At 37.8% G+C, this 21,405-nt stretch overlaps 2 protein-coding genes across 3 annotated transcripts in view; one reads left to right on the forward strand and one right to left on the reverse strand.

The window, feature by feature from the left end:
• The window catches only part of MACROD2 (mono-ADP ribosylhydrolase 2), a 2,010,404-nt gene extending 1,999,544 nt beyond the window's left edge, over positions 1 to 10,860 (reverse strand). The window contains exons 1-2 of the mRNA XM_047744583.1: positions 10,557 to 10,860; positions 4,195 to 4,311 (exon numbers count right to left, since the gene is read on the reverse strand). Of these exons, the coding sequence (XP_047600539.1) occupies positions 4,195 to 4,311; positions 10,557 to 10,602 (163 nt within the window). The 5' untranslated portion in view covers positions 10,603 to 10,860. The remainder of the gene's footprint in view (positions 1 to 4,194; positions 4,312 to 10,556) is intronic.
• A 7,150-nt stretch (positions 10,861 to 18,010) lies between these two features.
• SEL1L2 (SEL1L2 adaptor subunit of ERAD E3 ligase) overlaps positions 18,011 to 21,405 on the forward strand; it is a 109,399-nt gene continuing 106,004 nt past the window's right edge. For both annotated transcript variants that reach the window (XM_047745559.1, XM_047745560.1), the window contains exon 1: positions 18,011 to 18,140. In XM_047745559.1, the coding sequence (XP_047601515.1) occupies positions 18,083 to 18,140 (58 nt within the window). In that variant the 5' untranslated portion in view covers positions 18,011 to 18,082. The remainder of the gene's footprint in view (positions 18,141 to 21,405) is intronic.

The raw sequence follows: 21,405 nt of genomic DNA on the forward strand, positions 1-21,405 counted from the left end.
AAAATAAATTTAAAAAATTAAGAAGAAAGAATGCTTTGATTAACTTTGGAAGATTTCAAGAAACCAACTCAATTTAAAAACTGGTAAATAAAAGGGATTCTAGCATCTATTCTGCCTTTCTGTATAAACTGTATTCCATGGAAACAAAAAAAATTGATAGGAGAAAGTTCTTTATAGCAGTCCAAATAATAAATGAAGAAGGAATGATCAAATCAGAATAAGACTCTTTTGCGACCTCTAATAAAATAATGGATCGAAGCAATGATCATCAATGGCTGTGAAAATCATTAGGTGAAAAGTTGATATGGAACTTTACAATGGATAGATTAGGCTGGCAATACTTGAATCTAGTGATCAGGCTTATCAACACACAGAGAGGTAACCAAACATTATGCGCCTTGTAAAATTATGCAAAAGAAGGTGTAACAGGGGAGGCTGCATGCCAGTTAGTAAAGCATCTGCCTTCAGCAAAGGTCATGATCCCAAAGTCCTGGGATCGAGCCCCACGTTGGGCTTCCTGCTTGGTGCCTCTCTCTCTGCCTGCTGCTTCTCCCTCGCCCTCTGCTTGCTGCTCCCCCTGCTTGTGCCCTCTTTCTCGGTGAAATAAATAAAATATTTTTTTAAAAAGGAGGTATAATAATCTCTGAAGTAGTCTTTAAAAAAAATTAAACCCAAGTCTGATCAAACCTCTGGATTTAACTTCCAGCTCATAAGTAGCACAGTGGACAGAAGAACATGTTAAGTGACACTACAAAGATGCAGTCAGCAAAATCCAAAATGCGAAAAATTCTGTAAGACAAATAACCTGCATTATTTATCAAATAAATTACAGGGGGTAGGAGGGAAGATAGAGGGAAAAGGAACTATACATTAAAAGAGACTTAGAAATATACTAAACGCAAATGTGGACCCTGTTTAGATCTTAACTCAAGCAAACCTGTATTAAAAAAAGCAAAATCCTTTATGAGACAATTGTAAAAATTTTTAATACTAACTGGATATTTAATTACTTTAAAATTTATTAATTTAGCGTGATGAGAGTATTGTGGTTATAGCAAAAAACAAAAAATGTGTCCCTATATTTTAGAGATACATGCACACATATATTTACAGATAAAATTGTTACGACAGACAGGAATTGCTTCAAAACAATTTGGGAAAAATGAAATAAAACTGGCCATGTCTTTACCGTTGAAACAGGGTGACTGGCGTATAAAGATTCATTATGTTACTCTATTTTTATATGCGTTTTTAAATACTCGTTTTAAAGTTTGAAAAAAAAATAGAGAATTCTCCTTCATAGATGGTTAACCTCTGAGGCGTTCTTATTTAACATATTAATTGTGCTCACCTACCCATGAGGCACTATTGCAGGTGTTGAGACACAGTATAAGAGGCAAGCATTTTAAAATTCCCTTCAATAAAGCAACTGACAAATGAAATAATTATTAAGTAAGTGGAAGCACATAATTTTAGAGATTTGCCAAGAGCAGTTAACAAATATGAACATGAACAATAAGAAAGCAGGTTTTAGGGGAGGTTTTTTGTTATTTGTTTGTTTTGGTAATCATCTCCCTACTTCCTCCTTTCTGCAGAAACAATGATTTTACAGCTGGCAATTCTGGGTTTCCTATTTTAGAAGGCCTTAAAATCAAAATTATGACAAACACATTCAACTACTCCCTAGCTTGTTCAACTTTCTACTACAACATAATAACAAAAAGCATTTAATTAACGTAAAGCAAAACTGAGCAAAGTAAGAAAAAAATTAAAAACAATTGCTTGAGAACTTTCCATGTAATCCAGGATATCAAGGCCAAAATGTCCCTCTATAAAAGTGTAAGTAATAAATGACAACACTTGAAATTGGTATATTGTGCAAGCCCAATAAATACTGTTCATGTCCTACAAATCAGAAACCATAGGACAAAGAATTATAGACGTCTTTTAAAACTTAGCTTGAAATCTAACACCTAAAAAATAGATATTATAAAAATCCAAACCTACTTAGATACATATACACTTATGAGCAGCAGCTTAAACATGTCAAAATAAAATACAAACTACAGTTGTCCTTTATTATTTTTTAAATTTATATTCTCAAAGAATCTTTCAAACTGTTAAAATACTAAAACTCCCTTTAACTGCACACTGGATAGGTAACACTGAAAGAAAGCACTTTTGAAAGATATATATTATATAAAGTAATAAATAGATATTACTTGTCAGATGATGCATCTTCTTTCATGAAAAAAGAAGCTAGCCACTAATTTCCAGGTCACAACAGGGGAGCATGTAACATTAGACAGAATAAAACAGTGTTCAAAAGAAAAACAATTTTGATCATATCACCTTACTTCCCATGAAAAATTTTCAGTTCAAAAAAGCATGAAGGAAAAAAGTGAAATACAGAGCAGTTGTAACCAATTATAAAATTCATACTGGGAGACAGGGGTAAATACACAGTATCCTGTTAGGGAATAACAATGGCAGGTGTTATTCAATGTATTTTTCTGATTTAGGGAATGTATCTTGGTGTGTTATATCTCTGAAAACACCCAACTGTGAGTTCTCGGGACAACCCAGTTCAACCCTACACTGTTATGTGTATATTCAAATAGAAGCAGCCAACATAAAGGACAAGCCTTTATGCAGAGGTGAGCAGACCAACATAGGGCACTACAACCTGGGTATCTCTACTGCTTTGTCAATTGTTTTGACAGCAACAGGAATCTACCTCTTTCTGAGAGGCAAAAATTGCTTTAAAAGAACATCAAGTATGGCATCCTTAGAAAAGTAACCAGTTCAAACAGCAACTAAGAAGAAAATCAGATGAATGAAGTACTGGAAAAAGAGAGATTTACTAGCCATAAAAAATGGTGCCAGAGTATTTGATACCCAGTGTCTTATTAAAAAAGAAGAAATAACTGAGACCCAAACATGAAAAAGGCACACGGTCTTAGACCAATCAAGGCCCAAATTCCATCCTTTTGCTCTCTAGTTCTACATTCTTTTCACATTCATTTTCATTCATTTTTCATTACATAGCACTACCTTTTCTTTCAATGAATGAGGTCTTCATTAGACTGTTAGAAAACAGCTTGCATTTACTAAAAGCCCTGGGCAAAGATGTTATATGTGCATGTCCCAATGAGATAGTCCAATGACCCCCTTAGAACATGTTTTCAAGCAGAGCACCAAAAAAATAAAAATTCTGTCTAAAATACAAACACTCAGATAAATAAATGTGTATTCTCTTCACAGACACCAAAGACTAACTGGACTGCTGTTTCTCACAGATTTGTCCACAGAAATTCCATATTAATTTTCTTGTTCTGAACCCATAGTATCTTGCATAGTTCCATCAATCTAAGACCAGAACCTGTGAAAATAGTACATTCCAAGCCCCTTTCATAAAGTTACCTCTCTTTCTCACTTGTTAAGTATCCTAAAAAGCACCCTATTTCTTCTAAGCTTTACATCCAGACCATTAACACCAATGAGTGCTAATTCAGAGGTAAGCATAATAGTAATAAATAAAATAAGTAATAAAAATAAATTAAAAATAATAATAAATCTTTTTTTAGAATTTTTCCATGTACCTTTTCAATACTTAAAATTTTATTTATATGCTAACACATATCTTCACTCAATCTAGACTCTTATTAAATCATAAAGACTTTGAGAGTAAATTTTGTCAAATACTTTACATGCAAATATATTACCACACCATACAAAATATATATTCTTCTCTAAAACTATGGGAAATGTTAGTTTTTCTCTATTCTTCCTAGTATACTTCCAACTGTATCCAATCCTTAAAATAACTTGAAGAAACTTGAAGAAATAAATAAACCTAATCAAAACAAACTCAAAGGGCCACATCACCAAAGCACCAAATCCTTAATATTATTTGCTCCAAGAACAACTGCAGAATAGTTTTTTTTTAAGTGTCGTAATATAAATGTGGACCACTATATCATAACATGAATTATGTTAATACAATTTCCTAAGTTTAAATAACACACAATAGACTTAAAAACAAATAAATGACAACCAAGCAATTACTTCAAATAGCAAAAATATCATCTCTTTACTGAATGCCAGTCATTCATTTCTATCAATAGTTGTCCTGCAGAAGTCATAAATAAATGGGAACAGTATCTACCTGAAAAATTGTTCTGAGAAACTTACCATCACTTTGGCTCTTGCCCTTCATCTCCTCCTTCCAGGATAGGATGGTGTTCAGGGGAACATAGTCCCTTATGTATTCTTTGCGTCTCTCCTCTAAGGTCATCTTCAGTAAACGTTCTTGCAAAATAAAAGCAGAATCTCCATTTGTATTTAACTTTTAAGTTCAGGAATTATTTTATAATTTAGCTATTAATCATGTAAACAAACCAAAGAACTGGTTGGGCTTGAAAAACATCAGAATGAAAATCTAATGACTCCCTATCTGAATGTTATAAAGGGTCAAGTTAATACCATTTTTACAATGGGGGATGGGGCAGAGCCTGATGAGGAAGACTCTTATGATAGCCCAAGAAATAAATGAGCTCTTTAAATCAACATATATTATCAGTCTATTATATGCCAAGTAATATGTTTATACACTGCAGGTGCAAAGGTGATCCTTAACCTTGAGGAGTTCACAAGACAAAAGAGGAATGGATACTATACAAAATAATAGCTACATAAATAAAATACAAAATCCTAAAACAGGTATGTATAAATGCTAAGAGCACAAGAAAGACAATCACCACAGCATTCCCTTAATTCGAAATGCCATCAACAATAAAAGGGCACTTTCGATTTAATAATATCTTTGTGGAGGTAACTAAAGACTACTTTTAATATACATCTTGATAAGATTAAAATATCTTTAAAAATGCATCTTAGAATGACAATATAAAAATATTATAAAAATGGATCTTAGAATTAAGAATAAGTCCTTTATAAGTGCTAGATACTTCACACATAAAATTTCATGGAAATCATCTTTCCAACAACTCAGCAAAATTAATTGTATTATTATTCTTATTTTGTAGATAGGGAAATGAAACACATCAAAGTTCAATAGCTGTCCAAAGCAAGAAAGCTTTCCATTAAAATCCAGTCAGATATCTCCAGAAGTCAAAAACTATAACCTATATTATTAGTCACTACAATGTACTACCTTCACAGGATAAGCTCCTGAGAAGAGGTGATGTGTTTCTGTTATGTCAGCTGTCATGTATCATATACTTTACCAAAGGTCTCCACAATGTAAAGAGAATGACAGTTGTTCTCTCTCCAACTGTCTTTAAGCACAGTACAAAAATGAATGGATTTAAGGAGAGTACCTAGTTGTAGGTATCTAACCCTCATAAAATAATCACTTTCAAAGATTCTTTCCAGGGGCGCCTAGGTGGCTCAGTCATTAAGCGTCTGCCTTCCCTTCAGGTCATGACCCCAAGGTCCTGGGATGAAGACCTACATCTTCTCTCTCTCCCATTGCCCCTGCTTGTGCTCCCTCCCCTCCTCGCTGTGCCTCTCTCTGTCAAATAAATAAATAAAATCTTTAAAAAAAAAAAAAAGATTCTTTTCAGAAATAAACTGCAGAATGTATTAATTTAAGTACAATAGAACAGGAAATGGGAAGCCAACATTTTTCCCTGCTCCTAGAACTGGCTTTTCTTCAGCCACATTAGGAAGTAATAATAATAATAAAGTATTTTAACCAAATGTAATATAATCAAATCACAATACTACAGTACTCAAGGGTTAACACTGTACTGAAATCCAAGCTGAATTCCAAGAATCTGGAAATCAGGAAAGAGATCTAGCTAGCCTGGAGATTTTGGAAATTACAACTGAAACTTCTGGTCCTAAAGGAAGTTCACAGGAAAAGGTAAGGGATATGATCAAACCTCAAAAAAAAAAAAAAATTAAGGGGTAGACACAAAGAGGGGGAAAATGAAATAAGACTTAGATGTCACTGGAGGTATAAGGTGAATCAAAGTGCCAATGATGTAGAAACCAGCAGACAGAAGAATTTTAGTAAGATGGGGATTGGGGGGATGGGATAACTGGGCGATGGACATTAAGGAAGGCAAGTGATATAAGGAGCACTGGGTCTTATATAAGACTGATGAATCACTGAAACTGAAATAATACACTATATGTTAATTGAACTTAAAATATAAAATAAAATAAGTAGAAGAAGGGAAATACTGTCAACTGCTATAGAAAGATCAGGAAGAATAAAAATTAATAAGCCACTGGTTTTATCAACTGGATCACCAACAGCACTGAAAAGCAAGCAAAGTGGTTAACAGAGCTGTCTGGATTCTAATCCCCAACCATGCAAATCTATGTGATCTTGGGTTACCTAATCTCTTAATGTCTCAGTTTTTCTGAGGTAGGTATTATACACAATTTATAGATGAAGCAATTAAGCCAGAGAGGTTGTGTAACATACCTAATGTTCTACAGCTAGTAAACAATACAAGTAAGATTCAAATCAGACAAATCTTCAAAGCTCTTGACCCTACAGTATACTACCTCACAGAACTGTTGTGAAAATTAAATGAGATAACCCATGTAAGATACAGTAGTCACCCTTATCTGCAGTTCTGCTTTCCATAGTTGTAGTTACCCATAGTCAACTGCAGGTGGGAAGAAGATAATCCTCTCTTTGGCATAATGTCACAGAGTCAGTAGTAACCTAACATGATGTCATGTCATTCACCTCACTTCATCTCATCACACAGGCGTTTTATCATCTCACATCATCACAAAAAGGATGATTACAGTACAATAAAATATTCTGATGCCACATTCACATAACTTTTATTACAGTATATAGTCATTATTATTCTGTTTCATTATTAGTTACTGTTAATACGTTACTGTGCCTAATTTATAAATTGAACTTTATCATAGGTATATGTGTATACATACATACACACACAGAAGGAAAAAAACAGGGACGCCTGGGTGGCTCAGTTGGTTAAGCAGCTGCCTTCGGCTCAGGTCATGATCCCAGCGTCCTGGGATCGAGTCCCACATCGGGCTCCTTGCTTGGCGGGGAGCCTGCTTCTCCCTCTGCCTCTGCCTGCCATTCTGTCTGCCTGTGCTCGCTCGCTCTCCTCTCTCTCTGACAAATAAATAAAAAATATTTAAAAAAAAAAAAAAAGAAGGAAAAAAACAGCATATATAGTGTTCAGTACTATACACAGTCTTAAGCATCCACTGGGGGCCTTGGAACCTATCCCCATAAATGAGGGGAGACTGTTGTACTTAGAATAGTGCTATGCACACAAACAGGACTCAAATAGTAACTCTTTTTATATTGGTACCATCACTGTTACTACTGAGTGGATTTAGAAACATTAGTTTCACTAGAGTACAGTTGAGATCCAGAACGACTACAAGGAAACTGAGGAAAAGAAGTGAGAACAGCAACTCCAGGATGAAGCCCTTTGGAAAGAAGGGTATTTTATGTTAGAGACTCAAGTATCATTATAGGCTGAGGAGGGGAACCTAAAGACATTGACAAACTAAATATATCCAAAAGGGAATAAATGATAGCAAAAAAAAAAAAAAAAAAAAAAGGAAGGAAGGAAAAAAGAAAGAAAAGTGCTTCCATTAAGGTAAGAATAAGGCTGAAAGGACAAAGGACGTATAAAGAAATGGACAGAGGAAAATGCTAGGGCTGTTCATGTTATATGACATACATTTTCTCAATGAATTAAAAGGAAATGTCATGTATTTAACATAGGAGGAGGGGGTCCTGATAGAACAGGAAGCTTGAAGGAAATGGTAAATTTGGAATACTCATACAAAGGAGGAAAAGGGATGACTAGCACTTTCCAAAGCACTATTTACAAGAGTTCAGATCACTAATATAGACATACTGCAAGATCAGTAATTAGGTTGAAAGATATTATGAAGCAACTTGTCGTTTTAGTAAATGTCAGAAGGAAATATAGAAATGCAACCTGGCCTTTGTATTTATAGAAACATTAAGTATGGACACTTAGAAAAGAAACAAGATCAATAATAAGAAAATAAGGTAAAACAGAGAGGTGATTTACGTTCCAGTACTTGAAATTATAATACACATTAAGTGGTTTTAAATTAGGGCTCAAAATAATACATTAATAATGTTCATTTAACATATGTGGACTTAAGTCCTTTGTTACTTGTTCAAACAATGGAAACATACTAAGGACCACAAACATCTATACAGTTTCTTTGGCATTACACAAAACTTTTCCTGAAAAAATGCTTCCCCTTTAGAATGAATCTGCTCTATGAACCAAGCATATAAGTAGACAGACCTACTATTAGATGGCATACTGAGATAAAGTGTGCTTACAGAATGCCAGTCATTTCAATGAGGAGGATAAGCCTTCCTTCAGACTTAAGTAACAGCTGCAAAAATACAATAAAATCCTCACCAGTGCAATGAAAGAAAAAAGGTCATGCATCCCATTAGCTTCTTTAATACTAACCACTATATTAGAAATCCTTAGTTCTCTCTTGATGGTACAATACATACTTTTAAATATTAAATATTCAAAAATAGATATCCTGATACACTGAGACATACACTAAAGTCTTCAAATCACAGTTTAAGTTTTTCCTTAACCATTAAACTCCATGCAAAAATAAGGTTAGTTTTAGACAAGACATATTTAATTTGTTAAATACCCTCTTTAATTGTGCACTTGCTTCTTTACTTGAAAAAATTTAATTTGGTTATGTTTTCCCCTATTGTTAGAAGCAAAATATCAAAAACTTAAGACATTAAAGATTCTAAAATGCCTGCTTGCCACAGTCCAAATGTGTAGATGTTAAATGAAGGACCATTATAACATTGTCACTTTAGGAACATTATGACAGAAAAATACTTCTTAAGCAATTACCATAATTTCATCAGTGAATCAGATATTGAAAACAATCTTGATTTCCATTATTTTGCCTTATTATCAATACAAAACTAACATTTCAAGACCATCAAGAAAAATGGGCAGAGGATCTTTCAATGCTTACAAGGAAAATTGTTGGAAAAAAAATTGGAAATGTGCTGAAACTTAAGTAACTGACACTGCAAAAACAAAGATTATTTGACACTACTTTATATATACCAGGCTATTATTCTCAACAGAATTTTTAGTTCGATATAAGCCCATAATCATTAAGACATAATTAAATGACATACAACCTAATCTTTCAATATTTTAAAAGCCATTTTAGATCTTCCCAGGAGATCATTTGAAAAAATAAAATCCCCTCTCCATCTCTTTCCTTCTGCATTGAAGTGGGCCCTATATAAAGGATTATTTTCCACATATATTCTTTCTTATGTCCACTGTTTGGCCTTAGTGTTTATAAAGGCCAGGACTTGCGAAAATAATCTACAGGTTTTAAAGAGCTATTATCAAGGAAATCAACTCTCAACCTAGTCACCCCATTATCCTTCTAATATGAAGAAAATAGGTACTTCGGAGAGATCTGCACTACCCTCACCTGATTTCACTCTGGATACACAAGTTTAGTCTATGTTAGCAGTAGCAATACAAGTATCTGCTACACTTCTGTAAAAAACTAAAGAACAGAAAAGTGTGAAAAGAATGAAAGAAAAAACGCCAGAGACTAAAGTTTTATGTCGGGATATTATCTAACTATAATGCCAGAGAAAAAGGGGTGTGGGGACAGGACTGGATGGTACACTTCTGTGTCTTCTTACAGGAATCAGTGCCACCGTCAATCTAGCTGATCTGGATAACCTTTAATATGCACAAATTTCAGGGGTAGATGCATTCACAGAGAGTAATATCAGCTTCACAATCCTACACTGAGCAACTTCTGGTTACAAAAGGGCATGAAATACACAGAAACACACTGCAGAGAAAAGCCCATTCAGACTTCGCTGAAAGCATTTATCCTCACGGAAAAGACGCCCGTTTTCAGTTTCCCTTAGAGTTCCAGGTTTCAAAAGTCACACTGCGGCGCAGAAGGGGCCTAGAGAAGGGGTAAACGCCGGAAGGTGCGGACACTCTGCCAGCTGGGGGGTGGGGGACAGAGGGGAGGAGTGAACCGATGAGGGTCAGCTTGGCGCGGAGGCGCAGCTGCAGCCCGTGTGCCCGCCGGCGGGCACGTGTCCCTGGGACAACCTGGCCGGGAGTCCGAAAGTCCCAGATGGGGTCCGGGGAGAGGGTGGGGGACCTGGACAAGTTGTGCCGCACCCGAGAACTGACGCGCGGCGATCCAAGCCACCAGCCAGGCTAAGGCAGCCCCGCATGGGGAGAAGGTGACCGGGCGCGGCAGGCAGCAGAGGGGCGTGCGCCCACACGTGCGCGAGCTGCAGGTGCCCGGGGGCGGCGCGTGCACGCTGGTGTGTGCGCGCGTGTGCGCCTGTGTACACACGGACTCGCGAGGGAGGCGGCACCGGCCGGCTGGCGCGAGGCGGGAGCTCGGGCGGAGGGCGCCGCGGCACACACAGCCCTGACCCCCCCCCCCACCCGACCCCCACCCCCCGCACCCCCAGGACTCGACGGGCCAGTTACCTTTCTCCTCTCTCCACACCTTTTTCTTCTTGTTGCTGGGGTACATGTTGCCGTGGGGGTGGCTGGCTTTAAGCTGCAAGTTCCCCAGGCTCACGGGCAAACAGGGTGTGTGTGGAGTGGGAGGGGTGGGAGGGGGCACTCGGAAGGAAAAAAAGTGCAAGAGGCTCCGGGTCCCGCGCCACTCGCCAATCGCCGCCGTCTTCTCTCAGCCCGCGCTCGGCTTCGGTTCCCACCCGCCTCAGCCCCGCGGCCGCCGCCACAGCAGCACCTCAGAGCCTGTCAACTAGGTCACGCCTCGCGCTAACCTAACACCCGCGCAGGCCCCGCCTCCCAGCCGCTAGCCAGCGGCGCCTCCCATTGGCTGCAACGTCCGCCGCTCTCCGCATTCCAGTCACCGCGCGCCCCTACTTCGGCCCCAGGGCGCACGCGCAGGCGCAGGCTCGGGCCAGACGCCGAGGACGTTGGGGAGCTGGAGGGGGCGGAGCAAGGGCGCGAGGGGGCTGGAGATGGCCTCGCGTTAGGGGGGGCGGGGCGTGGAGCGGACGCCTGGGAGGAGCGTGAGGTTGCGGGAGCTTCCCCCTGCTTCTCAGCGCTTGAGAACCTGAGGGCGTGGCCTATGGGGCCAGGTGCGCTAGGTATCTGGAAAGTCACGGGAGAAAGCTGCCTCTGGAGCTGGAGGATGTGAAAGTGGAAGGAGATTTCAGTCAACGCGAATGTCCACGTTTACTCCAACTGACCCTCTGGATGGATTTTATCAGATAATCTGAAGCTTTTCTCTTGGTGAGTAAATATAACCCGAAGAAGTGAGAGGATTGGGAAATACTTCCGCACCATACAATCAGCTCCTCAACCTTGTAGTAAAAATTACAGTCTTCGCTGGAGTGTGGTGAAGTTTAGAACGAGCAAAGATAGACTGGACTAAACCAGGGTTTTAGGAACTTAGTAGTGGGCAACCAAAATGTTATATTGGAAACAAAAACTTAAAGCAAATTCAAGTGGGTGTCAACCAGAGCCAAGTCATCTTACCTTTTTTTCCTCCAATCGCTTCAACTCAAGGCACTGGGTTAAAGCGCTGGCTTGATTCTGGGTAATACTAATCTGTTGGTGTTCTGAAAATCCAGTTCGGATAGAGTCCACCACAAGAGTAGGGTGACCTAGAATTTTTTTTTTTTTTAATTTATTTGACAGAGAGAGATCACAAGTAGACGGAGAGGCAGGCAGAGAGAGAGAGAGAGAGGGAAGCAGGCTCCCTGCCGAGCGGAGAGCCCGATGCGGGATTCGATCCCAGGACCCCGAGATCATGACCTGAGCCGAAGGCAGCAGCCCAACCCACTGAGCCACCCAGGCGCCCCGGTGACCTAGAATTTAAAGGAAGTTTGACAACTCCCTCCCCCAAATGTATTGCATTTCTAAATATCAGACCATTTACAAGGCTGATTTGGTGGATGTAGTGAAACGACATTTATCTGACGTTTGGAGTTGCCATGTTATCTGTGTAGTACTTAAGCCAGGTGTGTAAGAACTAATATTTGCAACACATTTTTTAATAATAAGAGGAAAAAAGAGGAAGGTCTTATTAAGGTTTGTAAAAAAAAAAGAAAGAAAGAAAAATGTTTTCAGTAACAGGACACTCATGACTATGATTCATGACATAGTAAGGTAATAATTTTTATTTTAACATTGTCTATGCTTCTGTTTTTCTTTTCTTTTTTTTTTTAATCTTTTTTTTTTTAAAGATTTTATTTATTTATTTGACAGACAGAGATCACAAGTAGGCAGAGAGGCAGACAGAGAGAGAGGAAGGGAAGCAGGCTCCCTGCTGAGCAGAGAGCCCGACGCGGGACTCGATCCCAGGACCCTGAGATCATGACCTGAGCCGAAGGCAGCGGCTTAACCCACTGAGCCACCCAGGCGCCCCTGTTTTTCTTTTAATGCTGTGAATTTGGCTGGGAAAAATAACGAAGTCTTCAAGAAGGAAGTGACACTTGGGCTAGTAATAAAAATATGCACTTATTTTTTGACAGTGGAAGTAAAAAGCTCTGATTCGAGACACATTACAAAAGTAGAATCAATAAAATTTAGTAATGGAATAGATTTGGGGAACAGGATGAGGAACAGAAAGAAGAGTTTCATGGAATAGTTAAGAGGAGAATAGCAGTATTAATAATAATAGGCAATCCAGGAGTAGTTGCAGATTTTGTGAGAAATATATTAAGTTCTTATTTAGAAATGCTACATGTAAAGTGTCTGCAGGAAAGTGCATCAGACTGGACACTATCCCTTTTGTTATAAGACGGAGGCTATTTCCAACCCAGAGTCCACCGGTGTTTTCTTAGGAACCTAACACTATGATACTGATTATTCTTTGTTTCATGTCAACTTAAGGAACTAGAACCATACATCAACTTTCAAACTTTCTCAAGTCTCTTCCATATTAAAAACAAAATAAAACAAAACAAAAAATTCCTCCTATAATCCCACAACACCCTCCAGCTACTGCTTCTCCTTCATTTTCAAAAGGTTGTTGGTATCTGCTGTGTCAGTTTCCTTACTTCCCACTTTCTGCTTTTCAGTCCACTTTTTTCTTGTTTCTACCTTATTAACCAACTGAAATAGCTCCTATTAAGGTGGCCAATGACCTTCATGTGCTATTTAATGGACATTTTTCAATCTTTCTCTTACACGATCTCTCAGCAGCATTTAACACTCAACCTCATATTCCTCCCTGCAGCATTCTTTTCCTTCAATTTTTCTCACCCTTTCGAGAGTCCTCCTATACGGCCATTTCTTCTCAGTTTCCTTTACTGGCCCATCTTCATTTTCAGCCATTACATTTTGGAGTTCATTAAGACTTAGTTAGCCCTTTGTATCTTTTCACTTTATACTTTTTCTTCGAATAACTTCATCTGCACTCATGGTTCAGGTGTAACAGTGATTCTCAGCCAGGGGTGGTTCTGCACTGCAGGGGACATTGGCAGTGTCTGGAGACATTTTTGGTTGTCCCAACTGGGAATAGAGTGCTACTGGCATCTAGTGGGCAGAAGTCATGGATGCTGCTAACCATCCTAAACTGCATGGGACAACCCCACAACAAAGAATCATCTGACCCAAAATTTCAACACTGCCAAAATTGGGAAACCCTGAGTTACATCAATGACTCCCAAAGTTATTATCTTCAGCAGAAATTTCTTCTTGAACTTTTGACCTATACATGCTACCATATATTGAATATCAACTTTAAGAGGCAGTGTTATGTACTGTTTCAAAAGCACCTGAAACTAGACCATCTTGATTCAAATCTGAATTCACCGTTATTGAGTATGTGACCCTTGGCAAGTTACTCAGTCTCTACAGATTGCTTTTTTTATTATGTGGATATGATAATTTAGTATCTACCTTGATTGGTGTGAGGATGAAATGAGTTAAATAACACATGAAGTGACTAACACCTAGTAAATGTGGCAGCAATGTTCACTAATACAATTTTCTCTCTCTTGACCCCTAGGAAGACTGTATTTCCCAGTGTTCCTTGAAGTTAGGACAAGTGACTGCATCCTGGGTGGGTTATAAAGCAAGAGTGATGTATGCCACTTCCAGGCCTACCCATCAAATCCTCTGTACACTCATCCATATTCTCTCTTTTCTTTCCATGGTGGTCTCAGAAGCAGCATCTCAAGAAGGAAGGAGCTTGGATCCCTGAGTCACTGCTTGAAGGAATATCTCAGTGATCCAAGGAGTATCACATCAGGCTATGATATAAACTCGAAACCTTTATTATATTAAGGCATTGGTATTTAGAGGGTATTTGTTTCAGCATTAAGTATTAATTATTCTGACAAAATACCATTATCATACAGGAGTATTAAATATTAATATTTAATGTCTCAAAAGTACTTAAAATGTATCATGTACCACACTGAACTCATGATCTTTCCTCCACACTTAGATTTCTCCCAGGGTCCCCTGTCTCTTTGAATGGCTTCATCACCCTTTCACTTGAGCAATCAGCAACCCTAAATACCATCTCTGATACATCTTATAACTTCATTTTCATTTCAAATGAATTGTTATATCATCTCAATTTTATCTCTTATATCACTCTTTTATTGCTCTCCTTTCCAATGGCACTGCAGTAAACTCAGTTAAGAAATTAACTGCATTCTTTAAAAAAGCTTCCTCATTTGCCCCCATGTCTTCTTTTGCCCCTCTTATATCCATTCTCTGCCCTGCATCTGGAATTACCTTGTCAGATGTGATCATGTCCCCTCACTGGCATAAATTGTTCAATGACTTTCTGGTGCTCTTTGCTTTGGATTGAATTGTATTCCCCCAAAATTCATATATTGAAACCTTAGTTGACTGTGGGATTATATCTGGAGATTAGGTCTTTAGGAGGTACTTAAGGTTAAATGAGGTCACAAGGGTGGGACCCTAATCCAGTAGGACTGTGGCCTTATAAGAAGAGGTAGATAAATATATATCTCTTCACCTTCCTTCTACACCTACCCCTCACACCTGCTGTGGGAAGGCACAGTGAGAAAGTGGCTATCTTTCTCACTTAACATAGGAAAAGAGCCTTTGCCATAACCAGACACTGCTAGCATCCTGATCATGGACTTCTAGTCCTCAGAATTGTGGGAAGAAAATTCAGTTGGGGTGTCTGGATGGCTCAGTCAGTTAAGTGTCTGCCTTCAGCTCAGGTCATTATCCCAGAGTCCTCAGATAGAGCCCTGGAACAGCCTCGTTGCTCAGATGGAAGCCTTCTTCTTCTCCCTCTGCCTGTCACTCTCTGCTTGTACTCTCTCTCTTTCTCTGTCAAATAAATAAATAAAATCTTTTTTAAAAATTCTTTTGTTTAAGCCATCCAATCTATGGCATTTTATTATGGCAGCCCAAGCTGACTACTACAGTCTTAACAAAAACTAAATCATTAAGAATGGAGAGTGCCCATCGCCTACCAGTTCTGCTCCACCACTACCACTCAATCTCTGGTTCCAGTCATACCAACCATAGAGTTTTTCAATTACTTGAACACATCTTATGCACACCATGTGGTCTTTTCACTTGTTTGCCACTATGCCTAAGACACAATTTGCATAGTGGACCCTTTCTTATTCTTCAGAGTTGAGGTTAAAAATCGTTCCCTGGCAGAGCCCTCCCTAACTCTGATCCCACTGACCTCTACCCACAGTTTTCTTTTATATGCCCTCAGTGCTAATTTATTTTCCTATGAAGCATTATTTACACTTTGTAATTATACTTTTATTTTAGTGATTCTTTCATTAATATTTATTTTTCACTGTGGACTTACAGACTCTCTAAGGACAGGAAATATGTCCACTACCCACAGAGAATAGTACAACGCCTGACACATAATAGGCTCTCAATAAAAATTATTGAATGAGAAAAACTTTAAATGAGCATTATTCCTACAGAGATGTTGATAAAACTGAGGGAGAGCATGTGAGACCAAAAGGGGTTACATTGGACAAGGCATAAAATTAATGTAAAGACTAAGAGAGGAAGTAAATGAAATTAACAAATGCCTGAAAGAGAGTTACCACCATTCATCCTTAGCATACAGTAGCTACTCAACAAATGAATGAATGACTGAGGGAGTGATGGAATGACTGAGAAATTGTGTTCAAGAAAGTAGAAAAATAATTGAAATTCAGTTTTAAGAGAAACCAATAGTATATTCTCAAGAAGATGTTTGTGGTCAGAAATGTCAGATACCTCACAGAGATCAAATATGATGAAAACTGAGAAAAGATCATTGGATTTGTAGTCTATGTAAATCAGTGAAAATAAAAACAATTGAAAAAGAAGTGAGAGAAACAAGAAGTAGTGATTGTGGACTTTTTTTTTTTTTTTACATGTTTAGAGGCTAAAGAATAATTAGAGGAGATAGTAATTGAAAGCATACCAGAACCAAGGTAAAATATTTCTGAGATATGAAATGAGAAGTGTTTAAATTAAGAATTTTGGTAACAAAAGATTAAAACAAAAAAAAGAAAGAGAGAAGGACAAATTTAGAAATATCAGAGTAGGATAGAGTAAATGTAGATAGAATCAAAAATAGAATACAGAAAGTGCATTTCATCTTTTGTGACGAATTAGAAAAAGAATGAGGATTCAAAAAAATTTTAAATAAAAAGTAGAGGGAAGATAGGTCCAGTGAGTTCAGTTTCAGTAAAAGTATGAGGCAAAATCATCTGCTAAAAGATGCTAATAAATCTGGATCCAAATGGGGAATGAAAAAAAAGATGATTTGGAGAATGCTTAAGAGATGATATTTAAGAGTTTAATTAAATTATGTTTAGGTACTTTTTAAAAGTACAGAAATTGGGAAAATCCCATCTTGAACTCCCTTGGTGAAAGGAAAACATTCTAGGGAGAGTTCTGAATAATGATCCCAACAATTTCCAGGATCTAGTCCCTGGAACCTATGAATATTACCTCATTTGGCAGAAGGGACTTTGCAGATATGATTGAGGATCATGAGATAGGAAGATTATCCTATATCATCATGGTTGACCATAAATGTAATCACAGGTGTACTTATAAGAGGAAGACAGAGATTAAAGCAAGGGAAAACTAATTTACAAAGGGAGTAAACCTGGAAATTCAAGGCAATAAGTGTGTCTCTTTCTGAATTACCTGTATACACTGTAAATGTGTAACATATTTTTGGCATAATTTTCTCAGCTAACTCCATTCCTTAGATAGTCTTAATATTTCTGTGCTTTTACCTAAATATTAATTTTCATTTCTGATCCTAGCCTTGAGGGTACCCACTTGTGAAATGCCCGTATTATTAAAGATAGTGAAGAAGGTGTTTTTAAATACCTTTTAATGAAAGTGTAATGAAATGCCTTTTTTTTTTTAAGTCATTGAAAAAAAAAAGTCATTGAACAATAACAACAAAAAAAAGTCATTGATCACCAGGATTTGTTTGCCTTTGTCCCAGTAAAACCTCAACAGTTCCTTATTCAAACAGAGGATAAAGATTTTCACCCACATGGGGACCAAAGCAGACTTGGTCCTTATGTTTCTTGTCCACTATAGCCTTCAGAATTTAGAGTAAAGGATGATGTAAGGTCAGCGGCTTATATACTTAATTGTGTTTTCATTTAAGTGCAGTTTGCACTGCTGAAGGTAAAATACAAATAAGAACTTCTAGCAACTCTATTATTTGAACATTATTGTGGACATGTACGAATTGGACTTCTGGTTTCTTCTTTCCTTTCAGAGACCAACTCTTATCTCAAAGCTACTGCTTATCTCTTACCAGAGGAGTAGCAGGATAGATACGATTCCCTCCCTATACCCTGCTCTCTTCAGCAGCCACCTTCATTGCAGTTGAAAGGAACTTCCTGGCAGCTCATTGGTCCAAGAGTAAGGAAATGGTTGCTTAGCAACCAAATCCTGACACCCCCCCCCCCACAGACCTGAAAAGAGGAAGCTTGTGGGCCAGCCACCTAGTTCTGCCTGTGTTACAGTGAGGAGGATCTGCTCAGGAGAAGATGAAGCTCTTGTCCTTGTTAATTGAGATATTGATCATTCTTGGGGTCATAATTAAAAGTAAGTTTTTCTGTCCTTATGGATGCCTATGAAAATCTTTTCTCTTTAACAGCAGTAAGGGTGGAAGCTGATTAGAAGATCAGAAGTATCACTATACTCCCAATTGATACCATTTTGGGGTAAGTACTTAAAAATATCCAAGAAGGATAGATATCAGTGATACTCTTATTTAGGACAATACTTGGAAAGGCTATGTGTATGAGAGAGAGAGAGAGATAGGGAGGGAGGGAGATAAAAACAGAAAAGATTGAGCAAATCTATGAGGAAAGCATTATAGTAATTTTTATAGAGTAGGGATATTTGCGATAGGTTATTAAATTTTGTTAAATCCAGAATATTATGAAGATCTAGTTCCAGACTTTAAAGGAAAAGTAGAGGATTCAAAGAGTGGTAAAGCATATTACTCTATAGTCTTAAAATATTTTTTAATCTTTTCACAATAACAACTGTACCTCCAAAGTTTCCATGATTCCTGAGTAGTTACTATTTTAAAATGGAAATTATTTTCTAGTCTTGTTTCTCTGATCTTTTATTGAATTAATTTTTACCCAGTCCTTAGATAATTTACTCAATCATGTATTCAATCTAAGAAATATTTATTTACATTTACCCAGGAATGCAAGTTTTATATAATATCTGAAAAATAATGTAAATTACCACATCAATAGAATAAAAAACAAAGACCACATGATCATCTCAACTGATACAGAAAAGACATTTGACAGAATTCAACACCCCTTTCTGATAAAACACTCAACACATTAGAAATAGAAACTTCCTCAACCTAAAAAAAACCATCTTCAAAAAACCCACACCTCTACCAACACTAGTAGTGGACATAGCATAATATATAAACCTATCAAATCACTGTTTTGTACACCTGAAATTAATGTAACACTCTGTGTCAACTATACTTAAAAAAAAGAAGAAATCCACACCTAGTGTATTTAATGGTGAAAACCTGAATGCTTTCCCCCTAAGATCAGGAACAAGACATTCTCGCCATTTCTTTTTTTTTTTTTTAAAGATTTTATTTATTTATTTGACAGAGAGAAATCACAAGTAGGCAGAGAGGCAGGCAGAGAGAGAGGAGGAAGCAGGCTCCCTGCTGAGCAGAAAGCCCTATGCAGGGCTTGAACCCAGGACCTGGGATCATGACCTGAGCCGAAGGCAGCGGCTTAACCCACTGAGCCACCCAGGCGCCCCATTCTCGCCATTTCTATTTAATCATTTCAACATTGTACAGGGGGGCCTAGCCAAGGCAATTAGATAAAAACAAATAAAAGACATCAAGATTGGGAAGAAAGAAGTAAAACTACCTGTGTTCATTAAAGACATAATTTTATGTATAGAAGACTGTAAGGTATCCAGTAAAAAACTATTAGAACTAAGAAATGAGTTCAGCAAGGCTGAAGAATAAAAGGTCAATATATAAAAATCAGCTATATTTCTTTACAGTCACAATGAACAAACAAACAAAAAAATGAAATCAACAGTTCCATTTAGAATAGCATGGAAAGGAATAGAGTACTTAGGGATAAATTTAACAAAAGTACAAAGCTCATACTCCAAAAACTACAAATAATTTTTGAAAGAAAGAAAACCCCAATAAGTGAAAAGACTTATCATATTCATGGATTAGAAATCTTAATATTAAGACAGCAATACTCTCCAGTATTGATCTGCAGATTGAATATAAAAATCCCAGCTGACTTCTTTGCAGAAATTAAGAAAATGAAATGAAAATGAATACAGGCGTGAACTTTTTAAACAGAAAGAATAAATTTGGAGGACTCACACTTCAACATTTATTACAAAGCTATGGTAATCAACAGTATGATACTGGCATGAGGACAGACATAGATCAATAGAATATCACAGAGTTCAGAAATAAACCCTCACATTCGTATAGTCAATTGATTTTTGGGAAAGATGCCAAAGTAACTCAATTGAGAGGGGAAAGAATAATCTCTTCAGCAGATGACAGGGATGACTGCAGAGCCATATGCAAAATAATAATAATAATAATAATAATTTGGTTCCCTACCTCACACCATACACAAAAATTAATATAAAATGGGTCAAAGACCTAAATATAATAGCTAAGCTTTAAATCTCTTAGAAGAAAACAGGCATAAATCTTTGTGACCTTGGATGAGGCAAATGATTTCTTAAGTATGCCACCAAAAGCACAAGAAAAGAAGAAACAGATAAACTGGACATCATCAATATTAAGCACTTTTATGCTTCAAAGGACATCATCAAGAAACTGAAAAGACAATGCACAAAACAGGAGAAAATTTTTGCAAATCATATATCCAATAAGGTTTGATATTCAGAGTATAAAAACCCCAGTTTTTTTAAAAGGGCAACAAACACTTGGGCATAGGTTTTCTGTTTGGACATATGCTTTCATTTCTCTTGAACATGTACCTGTGGAATTCGGTAAATGTTTCTCTAGAAAGTATACAAAAATGACCATCAGTACATGAAAATATATTAAATATCATTGACCATTAAGAAAATGCTCATCAAAACCAAAGTGAGATGCCACAATGAGGACTTAACTATAGCAATAGCAGTAGGGACTGAGAGGAGTAGATGGATAATAAGGCTAGAGAGAACAGTGACATAAGAGTCCAAAGTGGGGCGCCTGCTCAGTCCTTAGGTGTCTGCCTTCTACTCAGATCATGATTCCAGGATTGAGCCCCACATTGGGCTCCCTGCTTGACAGGAAGCCTGCTTCTCCCTCTCCCACTCCCCCTGCTTGTGTTCCCTCTCTGTGTGTGTGTGTGTATGTGTGTGTGTGTGTGTGTCTCTCTCTCTCTCTCTCTCTCTCTCTCTCTGTCAAATAAATAAATAAATAAGTTCTTTAAAAAGGGGGGGGGGGGCGCCTGGGTGGCTCAGTGGGTTAAAAGCCTCTGCCTTCGGCTCAGGTCATGATCTCAGGGTCCTGGGATCCAGCCCCGCACCGGACTCTCTGCTCTGCAGGGAGCCTGCTTCCTCCTCTCTCTCTGCCTGCCTCTCTGCCTGCCTCTCTGCCTACTTGTGATCTCTGTCTGTCAAATAAATAAATAAAATCTTTAAAAAAAAAAAAAAAAGAATCCACAGTGAGAGTGTGCTGAGAAGTTGGGCGTATCCAACAGTGCCAGATGCCAGAGATAGTGCAGGAATGAGGTAAGGGCCAAGGAGTCACCACCGGATTTAATAGCTGGGGAATCTTTCCCTTTCCAGGACAGTTTTATCAGAGAAGCAGGGACAAAAC

The sequence above is a fragment of the Lutra lutra genome, chromosome 9, assembly GCF_902655055.1.
Source record: "Lutra lutra chromosome 9, mLutLut1.2, whole genome shotgun sequence".
Classification (NCBI taxonomy): Eukaryota; Metazoa; Chordata; class Mammalia; order Carnivora; family Mustelidae; genus Lutra; species Lutra lutra.